This window comes from Bombus affinis, chromosome 3 (assembly GCF_024516045.1).
Source record: "Bombus affinis isolate iyBomAffi1 chromosome 3, iyBomAffi1.2, whole genome shotgun sequence".
Taxonomy (NCBI): domain Eukaryota; kingdom Metazoa; phylum Arthropoda; class Insecta; order Hymenoptera; family Apidae; genus Bombus; species Bombus affinis.
In genome coordinates, this window is record NC_066346.1 from 10,230,973 (window position 1) to 10,251,677 (window position 20,705).

Here is a 20,705-nt window from a genome sequence, read left to right on the forward strand (position 1 = left end):
AAGAATAGGTGGTATACAATAGTGGTATAGTGGTATGTTCTGTATAAACGAATTCTTACGGATTATTTCTCAGTGATTTTTAAATACGAAATTAAAAATTTCGCGTATCATATTATAAGTTAAGTAGGAGAATTCTTAAAGTTATTCTTCAATGAATTTCAAATCTTATATATATATATATATTATACCATAAGGTACATAAACGAATTCCCAAAATATTTTTCAGTGGATTAACACCAACACACGAGAGAAAAGCCCCTATATTATAAGAAAACAAACGCATCACAGCCGTATTACAAATGAATCACAGCCGTAAATACATGTTGCAGGTATTAACGTACAAAATCGAATGGATTCTCAACAGCGAGATCACTCTTGCGATATCTATCATCGTTGTCGTCTTAATTTGTCTTGCTTCAAGCAATGATTTAGCTGGCGCTATCGATGTAAATAATAAAACATTTAATCCTGAGGATGATCGTCATTAATTGTTACATTCATATCAAATTAAGTAAAAGACTACATCTACTTTCTGTAATGTTTTGTATTATACTTTATATAATAAATCTGTTCTAACGAAACTGTATTACTTAAACACAAATCTTTATAATTCACCTTGAAAACGTTCTTATGTATTCGCATTACTTTTCAATGTATCGTACTTCAAACTATTTTTAGATAAAACGCTTATTAGAAAGAAAAAAAACGATAAACATGCGTAGAGTTAGACAAGATAACAATTCGAAGCTAGTACTCTATTTCGTAATTTTCTAACGCTAATGTTTTCGTTGCAATTGCCAATGAAACGAGTTTAATATATTTCAGGATTATTTGCAGCGTGACTTTTTTTACAATATCTCAACGCTAATGTGACAGGAAAATGTGCAGGAAGTTGAGGCGCTTCTGTCCGCGAGCACGTGTACCTCTACGTCGAAACGTTTGAAAAACTGACTAAATATAGAATAGGAGCGGCGCTATTGTTAGGTTCAACACGTTTTCGTATCTTCGAGTTTCTCCTTCGACTCCGCTCTCGTACGGTCGTCATGGGACTTTCAGTGGATTTACGACGCCAGGAAATTCGCCAAACGTAAGTGCCACCAAGCTTATTGTAATACGCATTTCCGTATTTTCAGTAAAATCAAAAATAATTTTGTTTGGCTTCATTATTTTGTTTATTTCTTCGACAGCTGTTTACATAAACGATTATCGACGTCACACAGGAATTGAAGTAAGCAAAATATTGAATAATAATTGTTTATGTGGTTTTCTGGATGTTTAAGATGATGTAATTTATAATATAATATCGATAACTTTTGTTCACTGGTGTGAACATTAAATTACAGAGATCTTTACATAAATATAGATATTTATTAACAATGTATTAATAAGCGACTACAAATAATTTTAACGTAAACAGAACGACATAATTTCTAGTAGATATTCCTAATCTAGTAGACAATTTCTCTTCACGGGTTTCAACACTAAACGATAAAAAGTCGATACTTATATTAATATTTGATATATTGCGGTACATAATTGAAACTTCACATAATTATCAAAGTATACTTTTAACGACGAATCGTTGCTATTAATATATCAATGCGCAATTACTAACAATTTTGGAAACGTTAACATATCAATAAGAAAACTACCACTACTTACAAAATTCTTATCGGTCTTATTAAAGCATATATCCACGAAGAACGAATCTCTACTAAAAAGCAACTATGTACCGATTTTTCCGCTCATCGTAAACGGTACATTAACAGCTACCAAACTGGTAAAAGTTTGAACAACCAATTAAATATATCAACAAGAAAGCAACAGCCACTTCCGAAACCCACACTTCCGTCTCACTGAAAAAGAAAAAAAAATAGAATACAAAAACCTATCTTAACAAATACCTCATTTCCACGAAACACCGTTTTTCGAGACCAGATGGGCCATCTAAGCGAATTTAATGGCGTTCCTCGGGCCAAAAAACCGATCACAGCAGAGATCCAGGAAGTTTACTGAAGCTAAAGCTTTCTAGATCAGAAGACTAGCGTCACACGGAAGTGGCAATCGCGCGTGCGCGACAACCGAAGCGAACGTTTGGACGTTCTCGCGCACGCGGTCTTTCGAAACAGTATTTTTAGAGAAGTGAGTCGCTGGCCGCAAGCGGCGACGGTAGTCAAGTGTCGCCGTTGACCCTAAGGAAATCGAACCCTGCGAACCATCCACGATTCGGATGACCACCGGTGAGTCCACTCGTGACAACCTAAATCATCCTAAAAATCGTCCGATTTGCGGAAACTACAACCGAGTGACATGTTCGTCTCGCGTCCGCCATTTGAATTTCCTCTCGATACTATTTCACGTTTCGCAATTTCCTTTGATTTTCGCGCAACACTCCCTCGTGATTGTACCATGTAAACGCGTGGACGTTTTTAAATTATACTCGATAGATTGGAAGAGGTACGTCGGACCGTTCTTATGGATCTATATTTGGATCGCGTGCCGAACCGCTCCGTACATCTATTTATGATGTATTTATGGCATCGGACTTGCGACTCGTGTTCACGTTTGTTTCGACCCGTGTTCTGTCTCTGTTGATCGTTTCTGCGGCAATTGCACCGGATTGTCTGTGATTTGTTCTCTTTCTCCTACTAATTTCTTGGCAGAATCGAATAATTTGAGAAATATGATAACATTTTGAACAAAGTGGACATTGCTTGGCTTCCTTCTGATTTTAAGAGCAAGTTTTCCGATGAGTTGCATATTTGATGTGGTCAGAGCAAATTTGTTTAATAATAGTACTATTGAGTTGTTTTATTAGCTCAAGCGTTAATATTGGAAGGTTTGAAGAATTGGATTGGCGCAGTTGGTTCCTCGTTTCTGTTCTTCGTTTGTTATGTTCGTGTCTATTTGTATATTCGTATACGTTTTCATTGCGCATCTCTTTAATTACAATAATCTGCGTGTAACATATTTATTGTAGTATATTATAAGCTAGTAGCTGTGTAATGGTGGAAAGTTGAAAAAATTAGATTGGTTGCCTCTTTGTTTTCGTTAGTTCCGTTGGGAAATGCGCGGCGCTTTTCGATCGTGGATCGAGTTATATTTAAGTCATATTTACATCGCGCCTCGTATCGCGAGAAAAGACTCGGCGGCACGCGAGTCATAAAGCTTGTTCGAGGATTCGCTGCCGTAAAAGAAGTAGCTTTGATCTCCAGCAGGAAGGAAAAAATGGAATCTCAAGCATCGAAAGAAACAAGAGAGAAATTCCATTCTCCGATTCATTTGTTTTTATTCGAAACAACTACATTTTTACAAATTTCCTTCTTTTCGTGGTTCGTTATTGCTCGTTTTGTCAAGGAAGACTAACGGTAGATTTTAAAATAAAAGATCTAGACAGATATGTCTTCTAAAAATACGAGCTGACCCGGTCTGACTTTTTTCTTCTGTGCCAACTCGCTCACTCTACGGAGCTAATCGAGAGTTGGTATATTAGTGGCAACTAAAAGAATAGAATCGTTTATCCTCATATAGTTCTCCTGTTTCGTAACTCCACGGGGAGTAAAACTGATAACGTTATCGGAAAATTAGCGTCATTTATAGTAAATGATAATAATGAGGTCTTGCGTGTATTCAGGTAATATTCATACCTCAATTTCGTGATAGTTTAGAAATTTTTATTGGAAACAGCTTTCACAGAAACAGAATGTCAAAATTTAGAGTTATTAACTAAAAAAGTTATCGGAAACAGTAAAGAGAAGCATTAAAAAATTCTCATTTGGAAAATTACAGAATCGTGGACTGAACAAGTAAAATCCCTCTTTCGCGAAAATCCAGAATTCTCAACAATTAGAACCGCCGAAGGACATCGAGAAAATAATGAAGAAATTCTACGGCAAATAATATTTAGGATTCTATCGACTTAAAACTCTATAAACTACATCCTGTCATTCAAAGATCCTAAAATAATAAAGACTGAAAAATCATAGAATGGTTTGATAAACTCCAATAGAATTAATAAACGAAGATAAGACTACAATTAATAAAATGTACAAACCTTTGTATGATTTGATTTGTATGATTTGAAATATGCTTCCAGACACCTCGCAGCTTCTATTTCGAAACAGATCAAACGAAGCTCTTGTAAATCACGACGTCAACGAAGAGATTAGCGTTTGCTAGTAGAATAAGTACAGTATGGGTGCGGCTGGCAGTAGTAGCAGCGCACCGTTCTCGTCGGCAGCTTTGAGGAGACAAAGCGAGGAGACGTTTGTCTACGGGACGGAGGAATCCTGCTGTCCGGAATACGCGAACGAAAATATACGACAAAGGACGAGGACCAGCGCGTTCGACGTGGGTGAAGAACCTCGATCGCAGGTTAAATATAAAACGAATATTTATCGTGTTAGCTTCCGAGGAACGTCGAGACGAGACAAGCCACGAGAAAATGCTTTAAACACTGTTATATATCGGATTTTATTTTAATTCCGTGGAATTTTGCAGGGTCCAAGTCCTTACACGACCTTCAGAGGCGAAGAACGTTCCAGTCAAAGACCATCAGCACCGAGTTTGTCGAACTTGCGATCCCCACGACGAGAAACTTTGGTAAGCGAAGTTTTTATCTTAGGCTGCAGTTAAACAGAATAGCTGTAGACAGTTGACTCGCGAAAATATACCGTCGTCCGTGATGAATCTTTGCGGATTCGGTGCACCGGAAATCCCAGAACCCAACGGAAGATAGATATCGTAAGTAGAAAGTAGAACGTAAACAAGTTCATAAATAAGATACTTAGGAGAATCCCATTTGCGTCAGAGTAGAATTAAAAGAGAAGTACAAAAGAAATTTGGAATTTGTCCAGGGTGGAGACAATGGTTGTTCGTGCATTTTCAGCTGACTAATTTTCTAATAGATCACCTAATTCATTCTTTGGAAGACTGAATAATCGATATACACGTACGTATATGAATATTCTTGGTTGCAAATGTAATATTAAGGGAGATACTTGGTCGAACGAACTTGTGATTTTCCATTTGTGAATTCGAAAGGGCAGTTCAATGGAGAAATGTGCACACCACCTTTACGTCTCGTATTTCTTTTATTTCCAGTACTTCTTTTTATGACTCAACTTTCATCTTCGGCAGCATGATTCACAGGTTCCGATTGTCTCGACGTGAAAGAAGATCTTTCAGATACAGTAATACTTCTTACATCAGTTCCTATTAAAAACACCAATAAAACCAGGCTATAGGCCCACTCAGATCATTTTGCAAATATTCCTAGAAACAAAATTCCCCGATCTTGGTCGCATCTCGAGAATTAAAGCCGAAGCGTTTCAAAAGTATCTTCACTGATTCGTCGGCCAATTTTCTTATTGACATTGGAACTACCGACGAATGAAATGTAAAGCCTGTACCAAAGAAATTGAAATGAAAGATACATGAAAAAATACACATAAACCTATGAAAAATTACGAATTGATCATTTTCATTGCTTTGGCAGATCTGCCGTCACTTCGAGATAATAAATCTAACGTTTAAAGACTTCTCTAAACTAACAAAGTCCTAAATCAACTTCCTCTTTTAAACTGTGAATTCTACGAATCACGTAATAATTTCAAACATCCGATCAGCAGTGTACTTTCATTTTGACTTCGTCAAATTACTTTGCTTTCGATGATCAATGTTTAAAATCATCTTCATGCTAGCAAAATCCAAAGTTAACTTTCTGTTCGAAATTCTCCGAAATTTTCGAAATCTCCTTTGAAATTCTCCTTCTAAACTATACAGTTCTATAACGTTCAAAATATTCTCGAAATTAGCGAAATTCTAAACACACAGACAATTCGAACATTCGCCAATAGCGTACACGTTCCGAATAATCGGAAAACGCAATAGAAAAACGCGAAAGCTTTTGTTCAGAGTTCATCACCGACGTAGATGTCGGCAAGAGATTTTCCCAGGCGCACTCTTTTGTTTCGTGGGAAATCTGGCGAGTCTCCAAAAAGCTCGTGGCTCCTCATGATTTCGGGAGAACACGCTGAGTCACGGCCACCGTAGCGCGTCGAGTTCGCAGGCATCGATCGCGATCACGTGCCCCTCGTGTCTCGAGCTTCTTCGGCGAACGTCCTAAGCTTCGTGCCAGTACATTCTCGTAGATCGTTCGACGTGGATCGAGCTTGCAGAAGCTCGTCGACGATCCGTCGTAAGAACAGTCTTTTTTGTAACGATTGCATGGATACGCGGACCTCAAGGAGCTGCGGAATTTTAATCAGACTCAAGAAAGGCTAAGAATATATAACCGAATTCTCTTGGCATCCGCTGCTACTGTTTACGCGTAAGTTCTTCCACAGCGTAGAATCTGTTGCTCCTCTTGATCGCCAAGATTTATTGGTATCGAGTATTCGTTTTGCAGAGGATTTAAAGGAAATGATTAATAGCGTTTGAACTAGGGTTACAGTGGCTGCCGGGCATTTTGATATTTACGAAATGTCAGTGGTTTTATAACCAGGCACATTGATTATCATCATTGCGCTGGAAAAGTTTGAAACAGATTTGAGAATGTACATAGAAGTTATGAGACGTTTAACGCGAGTATGTACGTATTTCGCAACAATCACAAAGATACTTAAGCAATCAATTATATATCGTATTAGTAAGCTTAGATATTCAGTGGAATAATCTTTAACATTTATCATACCTTTAAGATAACTGTTCACGCGTTCAAGATTTGCCTAATTTACCTAAATTTATCTAATTCCTAGTTTCTGTCGTTCCTATCTTTCCCTTCGTTTATCATTGAAACGGACGTAATATCGTGACGCAAGTCTGTAGAACGCAATGCAAAGAAAGCAACAGGCTGGTCCGCGTAACCATTCCTTGAACCAGAATTCCGATCGTCGATCGGCTCGGTTCAATTAACGTCTCTGAAATTAGTCCACTTATTTATATTGCAGTTGACGTACGCCACGCAGATGACAGGTTGGCAGACGGCCGAGGAACATAGCCCTTCGTTCTCTCAGCAGAACCAAAAGGCTATGGAGGTGATCTCGCAGCTTGCTATGGCCAATCAGCAGCTGGCTTCCGCGAACACGGCGACTTTAGCCAATTTGGAGGCACTGTACATGGAGTTATCGAGAGAAAGAGAACTGAGAAGACGAGTGGTTTCGTCAGAAGCGCTGGACGAAGCTTTGAGGAAGAGACTGACGATGGACGAGGAAAGAGATGACGAAGATGAAGATGAAAGGCGTAGGATGGAGATTAGGATCGACAGATTGGAAAGCCTCTTAAGGAAGATTCGTTCGAGGATAGAAAGGCTGGAGACGGTGGTGAAGACTCGAGGATTCGATAGAGAAGATGAAAGACAAAGTTCTACGAGTATCTGTGATTCAAAGGAGATTCAAGACTCGAATTGTCGACAGACAATCGATGATCTGTGTGATAGGCTTCCAAATAGCATCGAAGTACCTGAACACGAATTTAAAACGCAAGTGGACGAGGCTCGAACAAAGACTGTTTCTAGAGTAAGCGTCGCGTACGTTGAGGAAGATGTTAGAAGCTCCAAGTGGAACGATGGTGATCGTTCAAATTTGCATTTAAAGAAATCGAAGGTTGAAGCGAGAGAAGGTAGATTAGAGAATGAAGTGGAACAGGGTGTAGATAAGAAAGAAGTGACGAGGTTGTTGGAGGAAGTCGAAAGACTGATGACTGAGCGATCAGAGTATCAATGTGAGAACGAGAGGCTGGTGAAAGAGCTGACGGAGGAGAAAGCGATAGTGAAGAAGCTGACGAATGCTTACAAGGTGAGTTTGCTCGTGTTTCTTCATTTTTGGAGACCCGACCAAATTTTTAAATTTTAATTTATTTAAAATACTTGTCAAAATATTTTATCTCATTTTTGTAGTATATTTCTAGAAACCGTAATCATGCAGAAATGCAACGAGTAAATAATTAAATCGAAAAATTAAAACGAACTATACATTTTATAATTTTCTGAATGAATCATTCTCCAATTGATGTTCTCGTTCTCTGCTTGATGTTCTCATTCTTCATTTAATGTTCTCGCTCTCCATTAAACTCTTCCATTTAGAAGATATAGTCTTCGTAGCCTTTCTTCTATAATTCAGCTTTTTATTTATAGAATTTATCGAAAATAAGAGCGATTATTATTTTATAGGAAGCAAAAACGCAACACGAGGAAGTGGAATCGAGGTTGGAAGAGCGCAGACAAGAATACGAAAATTTAATGACAAAGTTCGACGTCGCTACAAAGGAAACGGAGAGATTGTTGAAGGAAATCGATAACTTTAACGTGTTAAAGGGCACTGCCGAAGCGAAGATATCTAGTCTCGAGCAAGATCTGCAGAAGTCGTTGCTGGAAAAGGAGGAAATCATAAATATCGAGAGCCAGAGGTCTTCGGAATTAAAAGCACAGCTGTCGGAAGAGATATCCGATAAGAAGAAGCAGATAAAGGCTCTCGAGGACGCTTTGGACGAGATTCAAAGACTGAAGGAGACTATCAAGACTGAGAGAAAGGGCGAGGATGATGACGATCTGAAGGAAGACGTTGGTACGTTCAGCTAGTGAGATTAAAACTATAATTAATATCAACTACGATGTTGGCAAGGATAAAACTTTTTTTTTGTACAAAGTAGATATGACTTAGGAATATGGTAAAATAGATGTAAGAGGAATCATTATATTTTCGCAATTAACCCTTCCAAAGGATAAAATTTTGTTTAGGTCGTGCGGAAACATCATTTTCGCTAATTATTGATAATAGAAATACATTCTTATATTTTTAAACAGACATATGATGCACTATGTTCCAACAATAATTTTTTCAGAAATAAATACACAATAGAGAATTTTAAATAAACATTCGTGTGCTTTTGTATTCAAAATAATAATAGATTGATAAACTTTGCCCCGATTGCTCTTAAGACATAAAAATTCCCTTGATAATGAGACGAAGGAAAACTGAATGTGTTACGATTGTTTGAACTATCATTCGATCGCTTTACTTCAAACAGGTCCAATCGAATCGATAGACGATCCGCAAGAAAGTCCACCTGTCGATCGCACGACGAACATCGAAGATTTCAAAAAGGAATTGATCATGAAGAGGGAGGCAAGGCAAAGAGCAATAGCAGCAGTTTCGTCGGAAATGGAGCGGCTTAGACGAGAATTAGACGCGGAAAAGGAGGCTCATTCGGAAACGTCGAGGATGTTGGATCTTTTAAGGTCCGCGCAGAAAGATGAACAAGCTCAAACAAACGCGGCAAATGACAGATTGAAGAAGTGTAGAGAGAAAGATCAGAAAGCAAGCGAACACGAATTGGCCGCGCAACGTCTTGAAGCTCAACGACTAACGAGTATTTTAAAGGTAAACTTTTCTTTTGTATTTTATTTATAATAGAGTATCGCATAGAAAATGAAGGGTTCTATGCTGATTAAAATTGGAACAAAGTCGGTCGCTTGAAATCGGTCCTTTGTAAGTTGTTTTGAAATCTAGTTAAGACAGAAAGCACGTGCCGGCAAGTTTACACCTTTCGCTTTAAAAACAAACTTCTCGTGGAGGCAAGCAAACAGAACGAAACAGAATGGAACAAAGAGACAGTTTAACCTACAGAGTAGCTAAACGCTTAGATTCCCACGATCAACTAATTTTAAAACGGCCTTTATTGATAAAAATGGTCAGTCGAAGATTTCTACTAATTGGAGGTTTCGAAATTTCCATAGTTTTGTCCTCTAGCGTTATTTTTAACGTTTTAAAGAAAATAAAAAGTTCGTTCTACGAACCAAACTTCACTGCGAACATCGAAAACTTAACTCTAAAACTGCTTCCGAAATTTTCTGTTTACGTCGAGTTTATGTAACGCTCAAGTTTATGATCCATATTTTACCCTCATAAATATTGGCAAAATATCTCCGAAATTATTTCTGCAACTTGTCTCAACATCGAACGCCAAAATTTGCGGTCCCATAAATATCGAAATATTATTCGGCAAATTATTTTCGAAACTTTTATCTTCCTTAAATCTCCAGAAACTTATAAATCGAATTTCATTCCTATAATTATTGACAAAGTACGTATTTTCAAAATCATTTCTGAAACTTCCCTTGTTAATAAACTTTCGCAATTAATAATACAAGCTTGGCTTTCGTAATTATCGAAAAGTTCCAAACTTACCTCTACAAATATCGGGAAATGATCTAAATTGTAAAATTTCGCTTTCTCGCATCAGATATCCGACGAGCTGAGGAACGACATTCGCATTCAAATGGATAAGGTGGACGATCTGCGATACCATTTGGAGACTGAACCGGATCAGCATCGGTACCGCATCCGTTGCTTGTCGGATATAACCAACCGGTCACGAGAGGCCGTTTACTTCAGGGAACGTGCTGCCAACGATCTGAAGGACCATCTAGCAGAGATTCTGCTGCAACTTGGGGACAGAAGCTTCTTAGAACAGAAGGACGACATTGGCCTGGAGTGCGAACGTCAGCTGGAGAATATCAATAGCTTGAAGAGCCTCTACAATGAGAGGCTGAAAGTGCTGAACGAACTGAAGGAGACGGCAGTGAGAGAGTTAGCTGAAACCAGGGTCAGATTGGATCACTCGTTGAAAAAGTGCGAGTGCTTGGAGGAGGATCTAAAGAAGGCTGACGAGAAGGTATTAAGTCTATAAGTTATCTAATTTATTTCATAAATCATTTAAGTTTATAAATCGGTACGCCTGTAATAGCATGATGCAAAGTCCATTACGTTAAGTATTAGGAACATCTTTTGCAAAAAGCGAATTTTCTTAAAGTTGAATGAAACTAAATTTGGTGATGCAGGAATTTTTAAAGTAAAAAACACTTGGGCAGTGAGTTTCCATGTGGTAGAAAGTCATCCCTAATTTTTTTTTTTTAATTTTTTTTTTATAGGGCAGTCATTATTAACTTTCTGTTATTCGAATAATTGAATGGAAAATGTGATATCCTAGAACAATATTCGAAATATGCCTTTGCTTGTGATAGAACGCACGTTTCAGATGTAGTTTTCTCTGTGTGTTTGGGACAGATCGACACGCAGGATACGGAAATATCAAATCTGGAGTCGCAGTTGGGACTCACCAAAGCGGACTGCAGAGATCTTCAAAATCAGATGTCTCTGATTAATAGCCTGTTTACGCAGATGCTATTAGGTGCTACCTCTGCCGACATGGATCTCGATCGATTGACTCAGTTACTTCAGGTATTGGAGAATTATGATATGTTTTCCTAAAACTGTCCACGCTTTTGTCCATACTTGTTGTGGATTTTGGTTCACGAGCATCGTACGATGCGATTTTAACAGGAGAATCACGACCTGATCTGCAACATGGCGAGAGAGGAAGGCACAGAGGCCGCCGCGCTTCCCAAGCTTCTTCTCGATTTAATCGAGCAAGTCGAGGGCAGCAAACCGTCCCAGAAACGCGCTGACGGAGAGAACGGAACCGAGGTCGAAGCAGAGAAAAAGGAAGATGATTTACAACAAGAAGACATAGCTCACAATCTACCTAAAGTAAGGATTACAAATTTCATTTCCTCTTTCAAATATTTACGAGCAATTTAATCTTTTCACAGGATCGTTAGAATCCTCCTCGCATCACTGAGATGTAACCTAACTGTACATCTCGTTTGGTAAATTATATTTGATCCATTTTTTTCAAATTTGAATATATTATGATTCATATTATTATATTGTCGTATTTTTCGAAGAAAAATCTGTTTCGAAAGGATTAAATATGATTATGATGTAAAAATAGAAAAAATAGAAAATACGTAAGATATTCAGGGTAGATATATTCATAAAAATGTAAACTCGCATAAAGATTCGCGATCTAATGATGAGATATTGTTTGTCTCAGGTTTGGCGTGTCTTGTTGGAGTTGCTGAGCTGTCACGCAGAATGTGCTCCGTCTGCTTCAGCGGCATCCTCTTCGGATCCCAATATCTGTTACAAGTCAGTCGATACTCCAGCTGGTCCCAGATTGGTGATTTCAGTCAGCAAAACGTATATTCGTCTGAAAGAATTAATATTAGAAAAGAAACACTTGGAGAAGGAGATGAATCGAATGAAACAGTTGAACGTCCATTTAGAATGCAAACTCGGTGAACAGGTAAGAAATAAGAATCTCACCATTCCTTCTCCCTATTGTCTTACAAAACAGTTGTTTAAATTAATTCTCGCATACGTCTCTAGGAAAAGCGATTATCGACGGTGTCGGCGGAATTAAGCAAAACCTGGACAATAGTCGATCGAATGCAAGCACAACATCATCAGTTGCACACGCACGAGAAGATTCTTCGATACGAGTTGCAGCAGAAACGAAAAATGTTACAGGAATTGAAACAGGAATTGGAATACTGCCGCGAGAAATGGGAATCAGCTAGACAGAAGAACACGAACACGGAATTAGAGTGGAGAAGTTTGAGAAGAGAGTTTGCAGCCAGAAAAGCTCTGGCTTCTCATGATTCTTTCAACAATAGGTAATTTACAGAAACAATATGAATGTAATTCATTAAAGTAATTTCTATCGTTCGACGACGTTAAGCGAAATTATAGATGTGGTTTCTTTGGAATTGTTGTAAGATAGCAAAATATTTCAGTCTACGAATGCCTGCAACTAATTTACACGTCTAATATAGAATAAGAATATAAGTTTCCGATTATAATCTTCATATCGGTGAAATCTTATTAATTCTTCGATACAGTGCGGAAAGTGGGTTCAGCGATGAACGAGGGGACGATACCGACGAAGAAGACAACGCCGTGGAAGGAAGAATTAGATTAGGTCCACGCAGAAGACCGCGAAAGGTTACTAATAATCCAATTATCTTTAACGTCTACTAGAATCTTGCAATTTTCTATATCATACAAATATATTAGATATCCGATCAAATACTGAAATTTTATATAACAAAAATGTACGATATACATATAACGAAAAATACATCTTTAGGAGAGTCCTCGAGCACCAACACCAGATACAGAATCAGAGCAACCGACTGACACCGAGCTATCTGAGCCAAAGACAGGTTCCTCAGCGACACTTGAGCAACGAACGCCTACTCCAGAAACAGAAGCAGAGCTAGACGAGACTGAAATCGCAGAGATAACTCTAAATGCTGAATCCACAAACGAGTCACCAGTAAGTTAACAACCATTCGATACATTTTCTGTTAAATCCAAACTCACTAACAATCACAAAGTACTCAAGACTTCTCTCCTTCGATAGTTGATCCCAGGAAGTCCACAAGAATCGCTAAATCCCCTGGACCAGGCTCTGACAAACGTCATCCAGAATCTCATAGGAATCGAGAGCAGTATAAACGTGACGTCAGCAACCTTCGAAGCTGAAAATGATGAAAATGTGACAGAAGACATGAAGGGTGATCATATGGTACCAACCATCGAATCTTGGTCTACAAGTCTTCCAGAGCCTGAAGGAGTCATCGTGAAAGTTGTCAACAAAGCTATCAGTCTTAATGCTCCAGTACAAACTCACAGTGGATCGTCGTCAATCGCAATGGAAGATGCTCGAAGCACGACGAATACGGACGGTGAGAAAGAAAAGAACGAAGATTCCTCAAAATTGTCCACATCCTATGTACCTAGTGCAACCAGTGTAGTCAACACACAGCCTGTATTCTCTATCGGGCCCTTTCCTCCGTCCAGCGTGGCACCTTCGATCGTGAAAAACGTCCAATTCAGCGATCCCTTGATCGTCGGTCCATCTAATCGATTTTTTGCTCCAGTTTTCGGCGCGTCGTTGTCAAACGGACAAGTTTCCTCGTCTTTCGACACGCCGACAAGCGAGGACGCGGTGAGCTCTAAGGAAAAGCGACCCACCAAACCAATGGAAAGCGTCGTCGATTCGGATAACGTTTCTGTGGGCTCTTCGTCAAGCATAGAGACTGTCAAAGAGTTTGCCACGACAGAAACAGCTTCGTCGAGTTCACCAGGTGAAATTGGAAAACGAGACGCGAGTTCGGCAGAAGCTGGTGGATCTGGGAAACAGGAAGACAAGGTTTCTGGTGCAAAGAATAGGACACCGGAAGAAGCTTTAGCTGCCAGGGAAGATAGGTTGAAAAGGTTGGAAGAGCAGGCGAAATGGTTGATGAATAAGATGAACGCGACCAATAGAAGAGGTTCTGCGTTGAGTACTAGGTTAGAGGAGCTTCATGAAGTCTATGGGGAACCGCCTGTTCCTCCTCCCATGCCTGATGTCCTTCCTAGTCGAAGGTTAAGGACTACTTTGTCGGATCTACCTCGTCAGGTATGGATGTTTCATATATTGTAGAAGATATTTTAGCTTGTGAGCTTCCTGTGTTTGCTAGTGAATGGAATACGTGGTTCCAAGTTTTTGGCACGTGTCGTGTAGTCTTTGAGTTCACGAGACGGTAATTCATTGGTGGGTTTCGTGTGTAACATTCTATTAAAAGTGGTCGTGGGTTTGATATTTACGTGCAATGTCATCGCAGTCTGACAGTAGCAGGTTCTTTACTTCAAATTTATTGTCTTCTTTTAAGAACAATTTTTCCTTATCCTTATTTTTTTAGTCCGTTGTTTTGAATTTTATTCACCGAATACTAAATATTTCGTTTATACAATCCATTTTCTAAACTTTTTATTGTCGTTACTTCTTCGTCTTAGCGTATCTTAATAATTTCAATAATACATATCGGTATATTAAGTAACAATTTAGCAAATTGAAGTATTCTACTGCCTTTTACGTCTGATATTCTATTTTTACCATTCACATACTAAATACTCGATAATAGTATGCTTGCTGATATGATATATTTAATAATAAGTTACAGAACGACGTATTTGATGACTGTGTTATTGTTCAGGTACCTGAATCATCGACCACCGAGGACGCCAAAAATACCGAGAAGCCCGACTCGAGTGGCGTTCCTAACGAACCACCACCCGATAACACGTCTTGAGACGCCTACAATTTTTAATCGTTCGTTTACGTCGCGTTTATTTCTGTCGTGCACAGAAACGTGAAGAACACGCTTGTTTGAGTCTCGTCTCGAAAAACGTCGGCTCGTGTCGGCTCTCGTTTCCAAGAGGAATTATATAATTTTAGGATGATTTTATCTTTTTGGGCTCATCCTATATATTTAAAAAAAAAAAAAGATACGTATTTTTCACGAACAAAACGTGTCGTCTTGTCTAATAATTAAATCTACGTAAGAAATGTACTTTGTCTTCGTAATTTAAGGAAAGACTTTGAAACATATCATTGTGATTCAAAGCTATCGATACGAATATTTCTACTAAACTTTCTTTTTCTCTTTTTTCATGCTCCAATATTTTTATTATCAATATACCATGAATTTATCGATGTAAATAACATCTCGTTGTTCCTAACCGAGATTCTGTATGTGATCATTCTGGAATCCGTTCCTGTTTTGTACCTTCTACAAATTGTACCTACTAATTTCGCTGTATAAATAAAGATTCCTTGAAAAAGCCAGATATCTGTTATTCATCTATTTCGTATGTCTTCTGTAAGTATTGTTTTCTAAATATTAAACGAGACAGGTAAAATTATTAGAAGCAATTCTAACGAAAATATTTCGTTGATGGGATCGATATGATTTATTTTAAAATAATTAACAATTCTCAGGATGTAAAACTCTTGTCATATTCCTTCCATTCACATATTTGAATCACTACGCTATATGTATACGATAAGATATGTATAATATTCACAAGACTCCTCGCCTTTCGTAGATATAATAAAATTAGTACAAAATCATTTGTATAACAAAAGGAAAGAAGAAAAAGAAAACAGCTCTAGGTACGTTAAGTTCTCAACTGTTCAACGTACTCTTTAATTTCTCATCGACCGACACAACGATGAAAGGCACTCGACGATGATACATTTTATAAAATTAGGGGGATTCTATTATGATCATTTCGGTCGATCAAAAGACCAAATATATATAATCTAGAAATGTTTTTTCAGTTGTCTTGCGCTTCTTTTTTTTTACAATGATTCTTATGAAAGACACACGCATAGAACCACTCGTTCGTCCATCAGTACATACATTCGACACATTTTAACGAAATGATTGTCTAATTGTATCATGCACGTTGTCCATGAGCGTTGATTAATAATCTTTTACATTAGTATGATTTATCTACACATCGTTATATCCTAGTATTGGCTGTCTATTTTTTCATCTCGACCGATTAATCTCATTAGCAGGTCGCACCATCGCATAGAAAATATATTTTTATAAAGTCACCATGTACGTCGTTTATCATTCGCCGTTAATGTTAAGAAGATAAAATTACGATGACACGATAAGAACGGTATGTTGGCACGCTTTGAAAAGACTGATCGTACAAAAATACGGTTACAAGTATGTTCTCGAAAAGTATCTCGCAATCACTGGCGCGGTGTCGATATTCACACGCGTAAAATTTTGTGCGACAAACAGAAGCTCGATCCAACGGAGATCTCGCGCATAAGCGTAGTGCTTTGATAATCCTATAAATTTCGCTTGACAGAATTTTAGACGTTAAACGTCTTAAATACAATCCTCCAAAAATAATAAATTACTCCGTGATTCCATTTAGCTTGGCTCTGTAAGGCACCCCGAGGTTCCGTCAATTTTTGTACAAAATACATACTATACCCTATAAACAACGCAGCTTAGTAGAAAACACATTTGAACTCTCTCGTAATACGTATCACTTCGACTGCGATCATTTCTTAATCACCGGGAACGTCATCCATCTTTCGAGGTAACGATCTACAATTCTAATTAACAATTAATTTAAGCGATCGTCGACTGGGCGCTTAACAATTACGAAATGCGCTCGTTTCTACACAAAGAATAAGAAAAAGCCTTCGGTCTTTATCAAAAATACAAAAAGTTCCATCTCGATGAATTATTTCTTCGTTCCAACATTCTTCTTAAAAGATAGTATCAAAAAAGATTACGATAGAAAATATATATCTATATTTATATATTCATATCGCGATTACAATATTCACTGAATCATCTGTAAGTATCTGTTCTCCTCGAGCAACGAACTCAGAGACGAAGTCATGTCGTTGACCACCATATTGGCACTTGATGGCAATGGCTGTGGCAGCGACATGGGGTGAGTAGAACTAGAGACATTTGTTTCGTGGGTCTGTGCGTTTCCAGACCAGTTTCTGCACTGCTGCACATACTCCAGTGTCCTTCTGTACGAATCTTGTCTCATTCCTTGAGGAGGCTTCATAGGAGATCCTTGTTGAGATTGACTGATGTCTCTGCATTGAATCTCTGGTATAGCAGCACCGCTTTGCTCGTGGTAACATTGATCTCCGCCGTAACCCCATTGACAATTACAATTGTACTGTTGATGATTTGGAGGATTGGTTCGAGCACAATTGTGTGTACAAGTATGTTGCTGCTGTTGTATCCTGCAATTAGTCTGCTGAGCAGTGCACAACTGTGGAGACGTCCTCTTCGGTAAAGTAGAATCGTTCACTGATCTATGGCCGCCATTGGGATGAGCGCAATTGACCATTTGCAGGCAAGGTGTATTTTGCTGTGGTGTTTGTTGTTGACAGCCCTGGAGACTGGTTATGTTGGTGATTGGTTTAGCTTGGTTGTTGATGTTCAGCTGAGAACAGTGTGGCGACATCTGAGCACATTGGTTGGGCACCGTGCTCTGCTGAACAGGGTGAATATTTGACACTTGGCCATTAGGTGTCACCATTAGCCTGGTACATTGATTGGCTACTTGACCACACTGCGGATTAGCATGGCTCACAGTTGTCTGATTAGATATAGCTGGCTGTTGAGTGCAGTGAGGAGACAATTGTGGACAATTGCCAGCTGAACGCATCTGCACGCACTGTTGTTGGTTCATAGAGCTGTGATTCGGTGGAGCACAAACGGAATTTGTGTGGTGGTTCACTTGGCTGGTTGGATTTCCGGTACAGTTCGCGTTCATTTGTGCCTGACAATTGTAACTTGGGTAGTAGCCATGGTGCATGTGGTTTTGGGGACAGTTCCTAGTTAACTGAGCAGAGTTTTGAGGAAGATTTTGAGGAGGATGCTGAGGCGCTAGGGCACCAGCTGCTGGTGAAGTTAGAGGCTGATCGCTGATGTGACTGGGAGCGTAATGAGATCCTGGTGACATGACTTGACCCGCTGCTGGACTGAGCACTTGCCCGCCGTTCGGTTGAGATGGATAAGTGGGTGGAGGACAGTATTGTGAATTAGGTTGAGGAGGTCTAGAGCTAGGACATTGGTTGTAAGGAGATGGAGAGGTATTCTGATAGTTCGTGCATGTTGGTTGAGCTGGTTGTGGTGGCGGGTAGCAGGTTTGTTGGTGAGACTGGTTGTAGTTGCAAGTAGGCTGTATTTGACGTTGGTAGTGCAAGGGATTTGTGCAAATTGGGGACTGGCAAATTGGTAAGGGACTGCTGCGGCAATTCACCTGAGTTCCTCCTGCTTGAACCTGCGGAAAAAAATAGATTAGTAAATACATTGATTCATTAATTTATAACAAATTGTTTATCGTTATAAGTTGTTTCCCTCAAAATTCAATTGGAAAGTATTTCTGGAATAAAATCGCTACTTGTTTCACGATACACTTGTTACAACACGATCATCCGATTCATTGAAGCTTAAGCGAACGCTGCTTTATAGAACTGACTACGTATAAGATGCTTTAAGAAAACACTTACTTGATTCAAGTACTGCATCATTTCATCAGGAATGACCAGCTTATTCTCCACCATTTCACCTTCTCCAACCTCATCCAGAATGACTTCCTGATTAGGATGATGTTCTGGAAGTTGAGCAGACCTTGGTCTAGGTGGTACAGGCGGTGAATTTCTTTGGGTCTGGTGACCCCTGGTGGGTTCTGACATGCGACGATCACCGGATGGTTGCGTACAATGGCCGCTTGGACCGTTCCAATCTCCTGGCATACCCTGGATACCCTAAGTTCATCGTTACGTTACATTAAATGTTCCACGCACATTATTAATCCAAACAAAACAAACGTAATGAGAAACGAGAAAAAATATTCATCTACCAACCTGAAGAGACATATTTTGCGTCTGAACGACAAGATTGCTCGTCGAGTATGGTCCTTGAAGGTGACTCGGTGGGTTCATTCTACCGGAAGTGGTACTCATTTGACTGCTTCTTCGTGATGTTCCTGGACTGATGGGATCGTAGAAGCTTCCAGGACCAGTTTGACCCATTCTGACAGCGCTGACCCCGCTAGCCTGGCTGCTTCTTCTACTACCAAAGTCCGTGGACTTCATGCTACCGTAATAGGTGCTCACAGTACTGTTGCTGTCCCTTCGTGGCTCATTGAGAGGTTGCAGCCTGAGTTGCAGGTCAGAAAGACTCGTTTGGCGGGCGGGACCGCCACCCTCCATTTTCAGGTCAGTGATCCTCCTGTTCAGGTCGCCAATGTTACCCTGAGGACCCATACCACGTGTTCCCCTCATACCGGACACGCTTACTGGCAAGCTCGGCATGCCCTTTGCGTTCAGTCTGCCTTTCAGACGATTCCTCGAAGCAGGAGGAGGAGGTTGTTGCTGTTGCTGCGATTCCATTCCGCCAACCTGTTGGATTAATCAGAAATTGATCATTTTAGATTGAGTAATTTAGATTTGTTATTGCAAACGTAGAACGAACATGTAGCTTATGGTTGTTACTGAAATCGTCTTCTACATATTTCGCATCTCTGTCTATTATGATAATCAAATATTTCTCATGTATGATTTATAATTATACAACCGTCTTATATTATCAAGAATATTGCTAAGCTCATAAAAGTATACAACTCACCATGGCACGTAGAGCAACTGGCAGATCAGCGATGTCCAAGTCATCGGGTTCCTCGTTCCAAGGTTCCTCAGCCAAGGCAACGCCATCACCAGTCAATGCACTGACACCAGCAACTTCGTCATTGCAACCACCAACTAATGGGCTACCTTGTTGCTGCATCATACTAGGTGGACTATTCGCTTCACTTTCAGATTTCACACTTGGACTTGACAAACTAGGTGTCTTCGGATGGAGATCTTCGCTTCTGCTAGGACTATGGCCACCTGCACCAGCTTCGTCACTGCCTCCGCCATCTCCACCGCCTCCTTTGTGCTTCTTATTAGCGTAGAATTCTGCGCCGTGCACAGTTTTCACGTGTTTTCTCAGAGATGATGGATCGGTGTACCTTTTCGTGCAACCTGGCGCCTTGCAAACGTATGGTTTCTGGAAATTACGGTGTTAAAGATCATGCTTTTAAATTTTGGACTTAAGTCTTAATTGGTATATTTAGTTAAACTAATTTAAATTAGAGATTGCTTAATTTTGGAGTATTTAATCTTAACTTCTATAGTTAAGTATCCCGCCAATTAAGAAAGGGTTGATTTTATATTTAATAATTACCTCGTTGGAATGAGTCCTGTTTTGGTGTTTCGCGCGATCGCTAGCATTACTAAATGCCTTGCTGCAACCAGGATATTCACAAGTATATGGTTTTTCTCCGGTATGGGATCTCAGATGCGTCTTCAAGTTCTCCAGGCGCGAATATGCTTTGAAACATCCCTCGAACTGTAATTACACAAATTATAGCATAAATATAAATATTTAACTAGTACGTTGCGAATCTTCATTCAAAGTTTCATGTACT

The 20,705-nt window shown here is 39.3% G+C and overlaps 2 protein-coding genes across 8 annotated transcripts in view; one reads left to right on the plus strand and one right to left on the minus strand.

The window, feature by feature from the left end:
- The first annotated feature begins 976 nt into the window (after positions 1 to 976).
- On the plus strand, positions 977 to 15,516 carry LOC126914649 (flagellar attachment zone protein 1-like). Of its 5 annotated transcripts, XM_050718832.1 has the most exons (16): positions 2,074 to 2,240; positions 4,097 to 4,374; positions 4,501 to 4,602; positions 6,951 to 7,796; positions 8,171 to 8,564; positions 9,028 to 9,380; positions 10,243 to 10,674; positions 11,067 to 11,240; positions 11,343 to 11,549; positions 11,896 to 12,147; positions 12,231 to 12,517; positions 12,743 to 12,845; positions 12,991 to 13,179; positions 13,267 to 13,591; positions 13,787 to 14,307; positions 14,885 to 15,516. In XM_050718832.1, the coding sequence occupies exons 2-16, from the start codon at positions 4,195 to 4,197 to the stop codon at positions 14,978 to 14,980; spliced, it is 4,461 nt and encodes a 1,486-aa protein (XP_050574789.1). In that variant the 5' UTR covers positions 2,074 to 2,240; positions 4,097 to 4,194; the 3' UTR covers positions 14,981 to 15,516. The 5 variants fall into 5 exon arrangements, with proteins under 5 accessions (XP_050574788.1, XP_050574787.1, XP_050574789.1 ...); XM_050718831.1 differs by lacking the exon at positions 2,074 to 2,240 and adding an exon at positions 977 to 1,087 and having other exon boundaries at positions 13,267 to 14,307; XM_050718830.1 differs by having other exon boundaries at positions 2,061 to 2,240; positions 13,267 to 14,307.
- Positions 15,517 to 15,617: 101 nt separating this feature from the next.
- Positions 15,618 to 20,705, minus strand: part of LOC126914652 (transcriptional activator cubitus interruptus) — a 146,258-nt gene continuing 141,170 nt past the window's right edge. For all 3 annotated transcript variants that reach the window (XM_050718851.1, XM_050718852.1, XM_050718853.1), the window contains 5 exons: positions 20,462 to 20,626; positions 19,862 to 20,284; positions 19,099 to 19,635; positions 18,742 to 18,999; positions 15,618 to 18,512 (listed from right to left, as the gene is read on the minus strand). In XM_050718851.1, the coding sequence (XP_050574808.1) occupies positions 17,046 to 18,512; positions 18,742 to 18,999; positions 19,099 to 19,635; positions 19,862 to 20,284; positions 20,462 to 20,626 (2,850 nt within the window). In that variant the 3' untranslated portion in view covers positions 15,618 to 17,045. The remainder of the gene's footprint in view (positions 18,513 to 18,741; positions 19,000 to 19,098; positions 19,636 to 19,861; positions 20,285 to 20,461; positions 20,627 to 20,705) is intronic.

Excerpts from the sequence above, each read along its gene's own strand:
- LOC126914649 (XM_050718831.1), top strand. The coding sequence starts at position 4,195 with ATGGGTGCGGCTGGCAGTAGTAGCAGCGCACCGTTCTCGTCGGCAGCT. Across the intron at positions 4,603-6,950 it reads CCCCACGACGAGAAACTTTG|TTGACGTACGCCACGCAGAT; the intron begins GTAAGCGAAGTT and ends TTTATATTGCAG. Across the intron at positions 13,180-13,266 it reads AATCCACAAACGAGTCACCA|TTGATCCCAGGAAGTCCACA; the intron begins GTAAGTTAACAA and ends CTCCTTCGATAG.